At 43.6% G+C, this 13,327-nt stretch overlaps 2 protein-coding genes across 3 annotated transcripts; one reads left to right on the top strand and one right to left on the bottom strand.

Moving 5' to 3' along the window:
• The first annotated feature begins 1,548 nt into the window (after positions 1 to 1,548).
• atf5a (activating transcription factor 5a) lies at positions 1,549 to 6,294 on the top strand. Its single transcript, XM_075487829.1, has 4 exons — positions 1,549 to 1,784; positions 2,726 to 2,974; positions 3,275 to 4,463; positions 4,556 to 6,294. Exons 2-4 carry the CDS (start codon positions 2,833 to 2,835, stop codon positions 4,740 to 4,742), a joined length of 1,518 nt encoding a protein of 505 aa, XP_075343944.1. The 5' UTR covers positions 1,549 to 1,784; positions 2,726 to 2,832; the 3' UTR covers positions 4,743 to 6,294.
• A 420-nt stretch (positions 6,295 to 6,714) lies between these two features.
• stk36 (serine/threonine kinase 36 (fused homolog, Drosophila)) lies at positions 6,715 to 12,642 on the bottom strand. 2 transcript variants are annotated; one of them, XM_075487164.1, is made up of 20 exons: positions 12,351 to 12,642; positions 12,130 to 12,270; positions 11,908 to 11,985; positions 11,690 to 11,820; positions 11,354 to 11,603; positions 11,057 to 11,150; positions 10,763 to 10,944; positions 10,506 to 10,678; positions 10,324 to 10,420; positions 10,080 to 10,211; positions 9,820 to 9,996; positions 9,624 to 9,715; positions 9,476 to 9,539; positions 9,268 to 9,375; positions 9,108 to 9,176; positions 8,884 to 9,007; positions 8,682 to 8,808; positions 8,428 to 8,605; positions 7,334 to 8,248; positions 6,715 to 7,208 (listed from the first exon to the last, which is right to left on the bottom strand). In XM_075487164.1, exons 1-20 carry the CDS (start codon positions 12,432 to 12,434, stop codon positions 7,086 to 7,088), a joined length of 3,339 nt encoding a protein of 1,112 aa, XP_075343279.1. In that variant the 5' UTR covers positions 12,435 to 12,642; the 3' UTR covers positions 6,715 to 7,085. The 2 variants fall into 2 exon arrangements, with proteins under 2 accessions (XP_075343279.1, XP_075343278.1); XM_075487163.1 differs by having other exon boundaries at positions 9,108 to 9,182.
• Positions 12,643 to 13,327: the final 685 nt, after the last annotated feature.

The raw sequence follows: 13,327 nt of genomic DNA on the forward strand, positions 1-13,327 counted from the left end.
GCAAAATAGTAATGTCACAGAGATGCAACTCAGCAAATGAGACGCAGGACTGGTTGGACTGGAAGGGGTGACGTTACAGTGGTGAGCTGAAAAGAAAACAGTAGGTAAGGAGAAGAGAGAGATAGATGCAAATCCCATGGCAACAGCAACCAGAAAACAAGTCTAAAATAGGGGGCAGTGTCCGCTATTGCTATAGCAACAGGAGAACGGCACATTCGCTCGGCTTTGAGATGCGATGAAAGGAGAAAAACAAAGCTTTATTCTGAACATTATTACTATTGATAGTCATTGCTAGAAACTTTATTTTCTTCAACCAAGTGTCTCTCATAAACTTAGCCACAAAAAGAACTCACAAAGTATTTTTGGAAAACAGCCCACAACTTTTGGTGAATGATTTTCCCCCTAATTTTGGTGACTTCCTGTCATTTCCTCCAGCAAAACCCTGATGAAGTTATGAGCAAGACAGCTAACAGCAACTGGATAAACATGTCAATATAGTTAAAGTAAAATTCATTATTATGATAGAGTAATAGCAAAGGTTTCCCCCTGCTGTGACCACATACAGTAGATTAATAATTAAGGTAATAATCGTTTTAACTGTTTTCTGGGCTGATATGATGAGGCTTTTTGACACAAAAACTTCACCATAAGCCATTCCGTTCTTACTAAATGAAAAGGGGCTTGTACAACTGTAACATTTCAACTAAAAGCGTCTCGCAGCTCTCCACACCCGGTTTGTTTACATGTAACATGTGCACACTCTGCACTGAGGAAAAAAACACAGTGACGCCTCGCCTCGCCTGTCACTAACCAATCATATTTCGCATGCGGCCAATTCCAGCCAATGACAGAGCGGCAGTCTGAGTTTGAGCAGCCAATCGTACCGAGCATGGACCACTGATGCAACGGAGATGCAACAGCCTCTTGATAAACAACAAAGTGTGTTGTGAATCAAATAGTACCTCTACGAAACAATACTATACCTCGTGGTAAAGTTCGGTCCATGAACTGCATGTTGGAGAGCTGTGTTCACGTATTTACAGCCTCTCAGTTACAGGTTACGGACATTACCGAGCCCTACCTAGCTCAGTAACTAAGGGCACTTCCTCATCTCTATAGCAACAAAGGGTTCTTGGAAAACAAGTGAAAGTAGCGGGATTACTTCTCACCTTGCGGTCCACGTTAAATTTCAGTTTATTCCAAAATTGCAATCTTAAATTGACACGGAAACATTTTTTCTGCCCTAACCCATTACTGTTGGGCTCCTTAGCATGCTACAAAATAGTACGCAACTTTTCATGGCGTAACAAATGTTTGCCTTTCTGTTCGGTTTCCCTAAACGTTTTCTCCATCAACACGTGCGGCTTTCGTTAGTTATTTAATTGGTTTCTGTTCTGAAGTTGGAACCAAAGGTGACAAATAAACAAGTACTTCCCTAGTTTTATAACAGTTGTATCGGCTTGTGAGTGTGGGATGTCCTTCCGTGATCCGCGGAGGGATGGAGGGAGGGGCGGAGGGATCCGCACAGAGCAGCAACACGCTTTATCCCGGTGACGCGGTTGGTTGCTAGGTGTGAATGAACTGATGCTTTGTCTCAATTAAGCTGCTCCTCAGTTTACAGGTCGACCACAACAAAGCAGCATCTCATTCTCCTGCGTTGTCCCGGGTGTTCGGAGCAGAATTATGGCTCTCTGATTCCGTCAAGTTTTTGGACCTGAAAAGAAACCGTGCTTTGCTTTAGCAACGCACCCCCAAGTGCTCTACAGTTTTTCTGCAAGAATGGAGTAAGTCAAACTCTGTCTGTACTCAGCATCCTTAACAGCCGTGTTGTAACATGTATGTAACGAATAGCTTCAGATGAGACAGTTCCGTTCATTCACTGGGTTACATTAGTCTTCCTTCAGTTAATGCTGTTAGGATCATGATGTGTGTTTTGGCTTCTATTTATCTAACGATGCCTGCTCCAGGGTTGTCAGTGTAACTTTGAGAATTCGTTGTTATTTGGATATTAAACAGCATATTGTGTAAATAAATAGCCTCAACCTATTTATCATAAACTTGAGATATGCCACATGTATGGCAGTTTCAGTTTGTGTTATTTTAAATGATTTTGCTCAAGATTGTGAGAGTTGTGAAATGATCAAATAATGCTGCACCAATGTATGAAAGCAGTAAGGGTCTCCTGCTGAGGTCCTGTATGTTCTCATTGTTATCCAAACAGCTGAAGTGATCAAACAGTGGTGATTAATTAAAAGGGAGCATGGATTAGAAGAAGCTGATCAGGGCGCCTCTCACTTGAGAGAGTTACTGTGGAGTCAACAGTTGGGCCCTTGACAGCGTCACTGTGGGTCCCACGTGTTTTGAGGATGTGAAGCGCATTTTGCTTTGAGGCAGTTAAAAGCTCAGAGGACACAGTTTCCTCCGTCTCTGCAGACTGCCCCGGACCAGAGGGTTGTTTGGGTTTTTTTGGAGCATCAGTAGGTGGCATTTGTTGTGCAGCTGCGTGTGTGTGAGGACAAATGGTGTATTGTGAATATAAACATGACTCTCACAAGAACTTGGACGTCATTTCACCGTTGTTTCCTCTCACGAAAACCCTGAACCACGTTGAAATCAGTTGCTGAGGGCAGCGCAGACAGACAGATATCTTGTTTACTCCGTCTGACAAAGCTGCATCTTTGTAAGTGGCGCTCGTCTCTGATCCCTGTCTCTGTTTACCCTCCAGGTTTCATTATGCTCACCCTGCCCTGCTCTCTGTGGCCCATCTGTCAGACCCCGCTCTCTCTCAGCATATGCTCGGACTTGGACTGAATCAAAGCACCAACAGACAAAATGATGGCAACATCAGCTCATGTTTGGAAGAGTCTTCGTGTCTGCCCGGCAGACCCCCTCGCTCTCTCTCACCCACAGGCTAACCACAGCCAATCACAGGGGTGCAGGGGGGAGGTGTCAGAGGAGAGTCAGCACTTAATTGGTGAGTTGCAGCGAGAACGTTTTTTTATATTTTTCCTCATTTCAGGTGGGCTCGGCACTGCAGCACATTCGTCCTTCTTGAACAGTAAGTAAAAAACTAGCTACGTCTATGTTTCTGACTCTGGCCAACTTATTTTAACAAACGGTTTACTTCATGCGATCGGATTATGCTTTTAGGCAACCACTGCCTGCACTGCTGGGAACATATTTTTCATACCTGCATGGCTGTTATTTTCTAGCCGTAACGTTTTCCTCCACCCGACAGCTTGTAACGAACGCAGTTTTTTCCCCTCCTCGATAGGTGATGGTCTCACTGACTGGATGACGGAAGAAGTGGATTTCTCTTCGTACCTCCCAAACCCTCCTTCCCCTCCCTCCTCCACCAATCCCTCCATTCCCCCGTCGCCCCTTCAGAATGATATTCAGGTGCCCTCCGACTTGGAGGTCATGACCTCTCTGCTGCAAGAGGAACTTGCCCAACTGGAGGACTACTTCCTGTCTGAACCACTGCCAGAGAAAGGGCCGAGGCTGGGAAAATGCGACAGGGGTCTGCTGCCGGCGGGTCCTCAGCCATTCAGTCAGCTGCCATACGCATCGTACTCCACATCCAACCAATCGGAACCCAACCAACTCCTTGTTACCCTGGCAACCGGAGAATTGGACCTGCTGAGCATCTGTGGCGGGCCCACTGGGCGAGCCAAAATCCCGAGACACGCCCCGTACAGCTGCAGTCGCCCCACTGGGTGTGGTAGGAAAAGGGTTCTTGATGGTGTGAGGTTTAGTGAAGGCTATGACAACAGTTTGCTGAATTCCAAAGGAAGTAACTCAGGTAACTCGGCCGTGACCCTAACAGGTAACTACGGCTGCGTAGACGATGACCATCTGGTAGGGAAAAGCTACTGTCTGGGAAGTGCAATCGAGGTTAGACGATGTGCCGGCTTACCCAAAGAGGAGAAAAACTGCCGTTTTACTCAAGATGTGATAAGTGGTGCGAAGGTTGGCGGCGGTGGGTTTGGCTTTGGTGGGTCACTCGATGTCGCACATAAGAAAGATGATGTGTTGATGTATGGCATGAGCGAGGTCAGCGGAGGCTCTGCCAACGACGAGATGCTGAGCAGCATCAAAACTAACATGGAGGTGACAAAAGCCAGCGTTTCTTGGAAAACTCAGAGCAGTGAAGGTTGTTACGTTCCAGCAGCATCACAGTCTGAGGCCTATCATGGCTTCTTAGGGACAATCAATGAGCAGGTGAAGACCGAGGGTCTACAAATAGTTCAACCCAATTTACACTGTGGCTACCTAGAGGATCAGGCCCCAGAGTGTTTTTTGATGGCTAGGGAGAGTCTGAACCTGGAGTCTTCAGGGCACACACAAGCATGCAGGCTGAAAGAAGACCACTGTGCCCTAAAATACGAAGAGGAGATGGTACCACAGGAAGGCGGGCAGCGGAAACAGAAGAAAAGAGATCAGAACAAAACCGCCGCTCATAGGTAAACTGTCATTTCTGCCCGAGGAAAATAAGCTTTGTCGTGATTTCCAAAAAGTAAATGTCTTCACAGAGTCTTTGCTTTGCCTAACCTAGGTATCGCCAGCGAAAAAGAGCGGAGATAGATTCTTTGGAGGAACAACTGCATTGCCTTGAGGGGAGGAACCGAGAGCTCCGAGACAAAGCAGAGTCGGTAGAACGTGAAATCCAGTACGTTAAAGACCTGCTGATTGAAGTTTACAAGGCCCGCAGCCAAAGGCTGAAGCAGGACACGACAGCGTAACACCACACTCCTGCAAGTACACTGAAATAACTCGGAAAATGTGTCTTTACGTTTGTTAAGAGCTGAAAGTTTGCTTTTTTTGGGGGGGGTAGGGGCAAGGAGACAAATGCATGCTTTGTTAATGTGAATTATTTTCTACATTTTAAATCAACACTACCCCATGCTTCCATGACCTTTCGCACTCTAATCACTTGAGCCTTCACTGTGGCATTGCGATGCTTTAACTGACAATCATTTCTAATAGATCCTCCACCTGGTGACTACTGCTGGAAGTAGGTATATTTCTGAGGAGGTCGTGTAGTTCACGGAGCAGGTTATATATTTCTATTAGCCTTACAATTGAAATTGATGTCAGCAATAAAACCGAATTTCTTTTATTTCTCTTTCATTTAAAAAAAACAACAACTTGATATTGCCGTAAGACATTTGTCAATAGTTGGACTCATCAAATGTGTTGTTGGTGTCATTGTTTCATTTTTCAAATTAAATACTTTTCAATGATAATTTCCAGCCTTCCTTTATCGGCAATTATTGTGGATCGGCGTGAATATTTTAATTTAAATATTAGAATTAGAACCACAAAAATTATTCATTTTCATGATATTGTTCCAAAAAGTTTTATAGAAATACATTTAATTGACCACAGATTTGAAATAAATTAGGATATTTGTATTTTTCCTTGTTTTGTAATTAGCTTTTGCTTTTTTTAAGAAATGAAAATATCTTCATTTTTCCTTCGATTGAACAAACCGCTGCAATATTTTTTTTTTAGCAGTTTTTGCAAATGATGTCCAATGTATCCTCTGACCAAAAGATAAACGCGTCCTTTCTGCTGTTTTTGAAGCAAACTCACATTTTGTTGTGCAGTTTTCCTCTCTTGCAGCTTACACAATCTGTTTTACAGCTCAGGATACACAGTTTATCCTCCTGTTCTGCAGACATCTGTAGACGATCATGGGTGATAACAGACTTGAAGCTCCTCCGTCCTTCATCTCACGTGTCACTGGTGTAAAGAAATGGGTTTCCCATACGTGCAAATATTGTACCTAGTGGTGTTTTAGTGTCTCCCCCTGCATGCCTTTTCATAAATGTACGTGCTCTCTCTGAAATAGAAATACGTTGTTTCTCTAAACTGCTTGTTCAGGCAATAAGTTTTATAGGCCTCTGGCTGATCTGCACTAATTTATAATAACTTTTATATGTTCAGGGAGTTGAGTGTGTTAGCCTGTTCTTTCTACAAAATTAAAATCTTATCAGACTTTTATTTATTTTCATTAATTCATTTGTATCTTATTTAAGGAAGCACCAGCTGTTTTTGTTCACGTTTCTTTTAAGACAGATTTATGTTCATGTATTTATAGTCTGTTTGGGGGTTTTAAAACGTCCCCTGCGGTGAACTATCAACTACAATCTTTTAAACCAAAAAAAAAAAAAAAGAAAATGTGAACCACATTATAACGCTTTGTAATTTCAAGGTTTGTTCACATATGCGTATTTCTTTTTGTGTGGTGTAAACTTGTTTCCATTCAAAATAAAGTGCGTCGGTACCTTGGCCCGCTGTTTGTCGGAGGGTTTCATTCCGACTTCGGGAATTAACTGGAACTTTAGTTTCTTTTTTCTTTTTACTACAGCATGAAACACGAGCTTTTCCCATCACAATATAAGAAATCCGTCATTTGTAGGTAAGAGGTTCAAACCTGCGGGGCCTGATGGACGCTGGCCGGAAGCGCTTCTTTCCTTAATGCCGCGGAAAGGAACAGACATCACATCACCGAGTAATGGACATCTATCAATTATCTCTCCTTCTTTGTGTCGATTTCATGACGCAAAATGCATCTGAAGTGATATAAACTAAACGCGACGAACAGTTAAATCGTCGTCAAACCATCAAAAAATGCGTCTTCTTCGTCTACACCGCGGACGGGCAGGTGGATAAATGCAATAAATTTCATTTTCAGGTAATTCACACGTTTATTTAAAGGCCTTTAAAATACACTGTCAGTCTGGATTTAGATTTAAAAAAAAGAAAGAAACCATTAAACACAGTATAAAAGACTACAACCTTTGCTGCTACAACATAGAATTCCTCTTCTTACAAATACTATTCTTTACTTTAACTGCAAGTAAGAAAGTTTATTTTCAGAAGTGAAAAAGAGAAATTAATTTCTCTAACAATGAAAATGTTTATTTTAATGTTACTGGTGTCTTGAGATTACACACCACGCCACATTTAAAGTTTTTAAAAGTTGTAAAAAAAATAATCTAATGATTCAAATCATCAGGAGATACGATGATGCAGTTCTTCAACATCCAGCCGATCCAGTACGAAGAGACTTCCGTCTTCTATGACTTCAGGTGAACTGGAGTCACCTCCAGGTGTCCAATAAGCTGCTGATAGTCACATTGTGGAGGAGCGTCTCGTGAAGCCTGAAAAAGTTTCTCGCTGGCGTCAAGAGAAATCAGCGCCTTCAAAGAGATGTAAAGAAATGTGACTTAACTGGATAATATGTAATAAAGTATATAAGGTTGAGATGAAGCCAAAGGTGATACGACCTTTAAAAATGACAGAATTATCATTTGCCTTATTATACCTTACGTATTTCTTCCTGCTGGCTGTGCAGCCTCAGAGTTGCTACGGCAGCCTGTCTCACTGCATTATGGGAATCGGTGCATGCGGCTCTCAGAAGTAAGCCGGACACATCTTCCTCCAACAGCAGAGACACAGCACCATCAACCTTCACCAGATTTCCCAGCGCTGCGCAGCAGTGGCGGCGTATGAGGGCATCGGGGTCAGTGAGCAGACACGCCAGCATGGCCGCTGACCTCAGGGCCTCCTTTGTCCATCTCCTCTGATCCTCATCATCCACCTTCTGCTCCATGACTGTTGACCAATAAGCTCCTGCCTCAATGTGTGAACCCACGTGTTTGTTTTGTTTATTCTCTTTGTTTATTCTCTCGGTGCCGTCTCCAACGGACCTGCTCCCTGTGAACTCTGCCACTGCTGCAGTGTAGCCCAGCCAGTTCCCAACCGCCCTGCATGCCATCCGCCGGACCGGCACACAGGGATCATGCAGACAGTCGATCGTGCCTTTGAATAAATCCGGTTGTAGTGTATCCGTTAGCCAGAATGGAACTAAATTTCCCAGAAGTCTGCATGTGGCAGCCCTGATCTGGTCATAAGGGTGAGTCAGAGCCTGACGCAGCACCGACACTTCCACATGTGGCTGAGGGCGGCAGCGGGCGACTTGGTCCAACAGAGTTAGCAGCTCCACAGCAGAGTCCCACAGCACATCCAGCTGGAGCAGGTCTGAGAGGAGAGAGCTGGCAGTTCTGCTTAAAGGAGTCCGATGGGCTGTGGCAGAGGGCCGGCAGTCCTGAGGTGATGAAAAGAAGCCAGCATCAGCTTCTCTGAGGTGGGAAACGGAGCGCACCGGATCGCACAACAACAATCGGCTCAGCAGGGAGAGAGGCAGCTCGAGTAGTGGAGGAGGAAGAGTCTGAATCACCTGCCAAAGCATGAAAGACAGAAACACCACTGACGACTTTAGACTCAGACACTTTATCAAACAGCCAGCAACAAAAAGACACGGGCACAAAGACATTAATGTGTACAGCACTGCATGCCAGACAAGAGTTATCCTGTGTTGCATCAGAGAATCATGTCTCAGTGTGAGAGGGCCCAAACCTGCAGGAGGCTTGAGACGACGCCACAGCTGTCATACAACTGCAGAACTGAGGACTTGGACTGTGAAGGCAGGTCCAAGGCAAATGGAAAACATAACAGAAGGCAGCTCAACGAGGAAAGGCTGTCGTGACTCAGCTCCACATCATCTCTCTCCGAGTCTTTGGCAAGCAAGTCAAGACTGTAAGGTGTAAAACACGATGTTAGCTCTGTGCTGCTTGAAGATTTGTGATAGAAAAAGACGGCTGAACACTAACCAGTCGGTGCCCAGAAGCCGGCCAAGTGAGTATACACATTTTGATCCGTTCTCAGTAAACAAAGGGATGCACGAGTAAGGATTCTTGGTGAAGACAAGCAGCACAATAGACAGAAGGGAGTACATCCCTGAAATAGAGGAGGGGTCATCTTTTAATTCATCATCTAAGTGCTAAAAAAGATTTACTGGATGTGTAGTTTTACCATTTGCTGAGCAAAAGTCCAAGTTTGGTGTTGCACTGGCTAGTGAGGTAGCAATCCTTTCCCACAGATCCACAAACATAATCGAATCTAAAGAAGAAGAAGATGATACCGGGGCATTTGGATGCTGTTGAAGGAGCAAACAGGTGGAGCACAGACATTAGGTGGGGTCTGCCTCTGAAATCCAGTGAAGCAAATATTTAATCACATTTTAGCTGCCATCTAACCTCAGAGAGTGTGTGTAGGAGTAAAGAGAGAAGGCCATCAAAGAGTCCCCAACCAGCGGGTGGTGCAATCTGTGGCTGACGGAGTGAGAGAAAAAACTGAAAAATCACTGTAAAAGTTTATTAAACGAACAGAAAATACAAAAGTGTACAACTTCAGTACCTCACATGAGTCCAAGGGAAGAGTTTTCAGCAAGGAAGTTAAATTTTCCAGATCAACTAAAACATCGACGTGTTGTGTGAAGAGAGACAAAATGGAGGCGGTGAGAGGCTAAAAGAAAAGACGATAAATATCGACAGATTATTGCACCGCAAACAAATTATATATCAGGTAAAGAATGATAAAAACATGAAACTCAGGTGGTACTTACAGCCAAAGCAGTGAGATTTGGTTGACTGAGAATTGAGACGAAGGGTTTGGTTAACTCTTCCAATCTACAGGATGAGAGCAGATGATGAATAAAAATCTGTATTCAGCAAACAAACTAATTCTGCTGCAACAGGGGCCGGAAATCACACCGAGGTGCTCGTTCCACCCAGTCACGGTGCTTTTCCCAGTAGATCAGGAGCACTGTCATCATGTCTCCAAGGACGGCGACACTCCAAGGTTGCTGAGCGGGAGAGAAAAAAGAAAGAAAGAAAAGAAAGAAAAGTCAGCGATACTGTTGCAGAAGTAGTGCACTGCTGGGTATTGTTCCATTACAGAGGAAATAACCTCGATGAAGTCAGAATTCTCCACAGAATCGTGAATTAGGTCAAAGAGGAGCCCTGGCAGTTGGAGTTCATGGCTGATGTGGACAAACTTCTCCTGGTCAGGCGTGAGTATCAGGTTACGCAGGACCCGCAGTGGCTGCTGAACCTGCTGTGCTGCGTCCACGACGCTCCCTGTTAACTGAGGAAACCAAAGAAAACCTGAACAACTGTTTTAAACAAGAACCTTTTTTTTCCCACCCAGTTGAAAATGTATCTTGTTACCTGAGCTCGAAATGCCGTTATCTTGGATTTAATTTGGGATACAATATGACGGTAGTTTAGCTGCCCTTTCTGTAGCCTGCTTGGATCTGAGTCGTGAGCCAGAGTCGTCCAATAGTCCTCATCGTCAACATCCTGACAGAACAACAAATGACAGATAGAGCCTGGCACAGATCCTCTGTGCAATATACATGTGTAATATTTCCAGCATCTCTTTTTATCGATGGAAGAGGCAGCCGTCACTGACCTGCCTGTGCAGTGCGTCTTCACTGCATCTCCGCACCAGCCGCGGCCCGACCTCTACAGAAGGAAACTCCTGTTCGAAGTCTATGCTGATCTGACCCCTGAAGAGAAAGTTCCTATAAATACAAGCAGGAATCTCTGCATGTTTTAGTAGCATAGGCTTCATCTTTATTCTAAAAAACCCGCCTTTTTTGTGATCTCATGGAAGCTTGAATCTTCCAGTCGGTGCTCTTACTGGCAGCTCTGGTGACCACCTGACCCGAGGCGTCGGAGAGATGGCTGGAAGGAGGCTTGGGGGCGCACACATTAGGCGACGCTGATGCCACAGCAGAGTTTGCCCGTTCCTTTCCATCCTTTTTCTGTTAATGTCCACCAGTCAGGTTAAAGCTCCTCCATGACTTTTAAAGAAATCTTTTAAATGCAAAAACAAATCAATGACTCACTTTTGCACTCTCACTGGCAACTGATTTCCTTTTGTTCTCCCTCTGCTCCCGGACCTTTCGCAGCAGTTTGCTCTCCCCAGACGCCGGTACAGACTTTTCTGCCACCTGCTGAAGTTTTAGGGCCATCACATCTGGGCTGGGTGTGACCGTCAGAGGGCTGAAGACGTTTGTGTCTGACAGCACTGCCAACACAACATTACAGGAATAAAATGGATTAATCAGACATTAAAATAATTTCAAACAGAAGAAAGACAAGTTACATTTTCCATCATAGTTAGGAGTTCTACGAATCACCTAAAACACCATCAGCAACAAAGGGATGGTGCAGGAGGTCAGGCCACGACAACCGCTTCTGAGGGTCTTTAGTCAATAAACCTTTCAGGAAACTCTGTGAAGAAAAATATATAATTATTAAGGTTATAATACACCCAAAACACTGAATGCTTTATGTCTATTAACCCATCAGGCCTGTAGACATCTTAAAGAGAAAGAAATATAACAGAAGCCTTATTAAAAATCTCAACTTCATATAAAGATTGTGACTTTGACCCATTCATAGCACAACACGATTGGACTTCAACTGTACTGTACCATGCAAGTGTTGCTCATGGTGTCTGGCCACTTGACCTGGTCTCTCACAATGAGCTGCACCAGGTGGAAAATGGAGTTAGTATAGAATGGAGGCGCCCCCGTGTGGAGTTCATAAAGGATGCAGCCCAGAGACCAGAGATCAGCAGTGTGGTCGTAGGGCTTCTCCTCCACCAGTTCAGGAGACATGTACAGTGGTGTTCCTTTGATAGAAGTCAGGACCAAGGTGGAGACGCTCATGGCTCTGGCAAACCTATAGTGAGATTTCACCTAATTAAAGCTTTGATTAAGTCTTTAAGGGTAGACATTTTTTATTTAAAACAATCAACGTAAACATACCCAAAGTCACACAGTTTCACCACACCACTTTTTCCTAAAAGGATATTTTGTGGTTTCATGTCACGATGAAGAATGCGATGGGAGTGTAAATAATACAGAGCGGAGACGAGCTGGCAGGCAATCTCACTCACCTTGGAAAAGGAGAGGAAATGAAAATCATGCACCGGTCGTCAGGGTAAATCTAACATTTGGAAAAGCTGTTCAGTAATAGTGGATACCTGGCTTTCTGGCAAGTTCCCATCATCCTCCAGAATCTGGAACAACTGGCCCTCTGCGTACTCAGTTACAACTACAACCTGTTACAAAAACACAAGGAGGCACAGTATGTCCAAGGCATTATGCAATCAGATGAACAGATAATGGGTTTTGAATATGAAATCATGATAATAGCCACTTTTTTGTAAACTAATTTCTGTTTAAACAGATGACTATAAACAAACCTCAGTTTCAGTCTCAAAGCTGTCAAAGAGCTGGACAATATTAGGATGTTGGAGATCCCTCATAATCTCTATCTCCCTCTTCAGACCTCGGAGCTCCTTTTCAGACCGACCAACTTTGGGCATGAACTTTAAAGCCACCACCTAATTACAGACATTTACAGACGGTCAGAAGATGTAGATAAACAGACAGGAAACCAAACTAGGCTCCTGGCAAACTTTACCTGGCCAGTGAATCTTTTCCGTCCTTTATAAACTCGGCCAAAGGAGCCCTCTCCCACCAGCTCTAACACATGATACGAGTTCATCCCGAAGGCTGTAAGCTAACGGTGCAACCGACTTAAACTGAACTTCGAAGGTGTTAGCATCGGTAACTTTGAGACGTAACGTTGTTTTAGTCCTTGTGAGTAAATACAAAAGGCGCTTGCATTTCCTTTAACTTATCAAGTCACAAATTGCTGCTAAAATAAGTAAAGACAAGGATTTTGCTACTTTTGAGAAGCGCAGAAGTTCATTAGTGTGAACTGCCACTGTCTGTCTTACTTTTTTTCAGTTAACTAAAAAAACACGACGAAGCTAACATTTCTAACTGCCAATTCACAAAGTAACAAAAGACACATTTAATTTGATTTATCATACCTCTTTATTCAGTAGTTATTACAAGTGTTGAATTTGAGTAGATTATATTCACACCAAAGACTTTATTTAATCGTTATTTTACAATGTAATGTCAAAAGTCAAAGCTGGCTTTTCTATGGGCAACACAAAGGCAGGGGTCCTTGGCCTAGCAACGGCCGTTGCGTTCCTGGCAACGGGCTTATTAATGGAAAACAAAGCAGGTGGGTGCTGCTTGGAAAAGACACTTTTGAGTCTCAGGGTAAATTTGGCTAAACTGCGATCTTGATTTTTACCATTAATCTTAATTTCTATCTAACATTACATAAAAAAGACCTTCCTGAGATGTATACTGTGAACACAAGAAGAAATATTGTATAAATGATGCCCACCTGTTTTTTTGCCACACCTTTTTGTGTTCTTTGTAGGCTATGTAAAGAGAAAGCTTCTGTCGTGATTTAATCATGGTCTCTTTTTTATTTGGGGAACTTTATGCAACTTTACGACTTTATGCAAACAAAGCTCAATTGCAAGTCTTTAAGAAAAGTTACTATAGAAAGAAGTAGGACAAAGATCTAAATAAAGA

The sequence above is a fragment of the Odontesthes bonariensis genome, chromosome 16, assembly GCF_027942865.1.
Source record: "Odontesthes bonariensis isolate fOdoBon6 chromosome 16, fOdoBon6.hap1, whole genome shotgun sequence".
Classification (NCBI taxonomy): Eukaryota; Metazoa; Chordata; class Actinopteri; order Atheriniformes; family Atherinopsidae; genus Odontesthes; species Odontesthes bonariensis.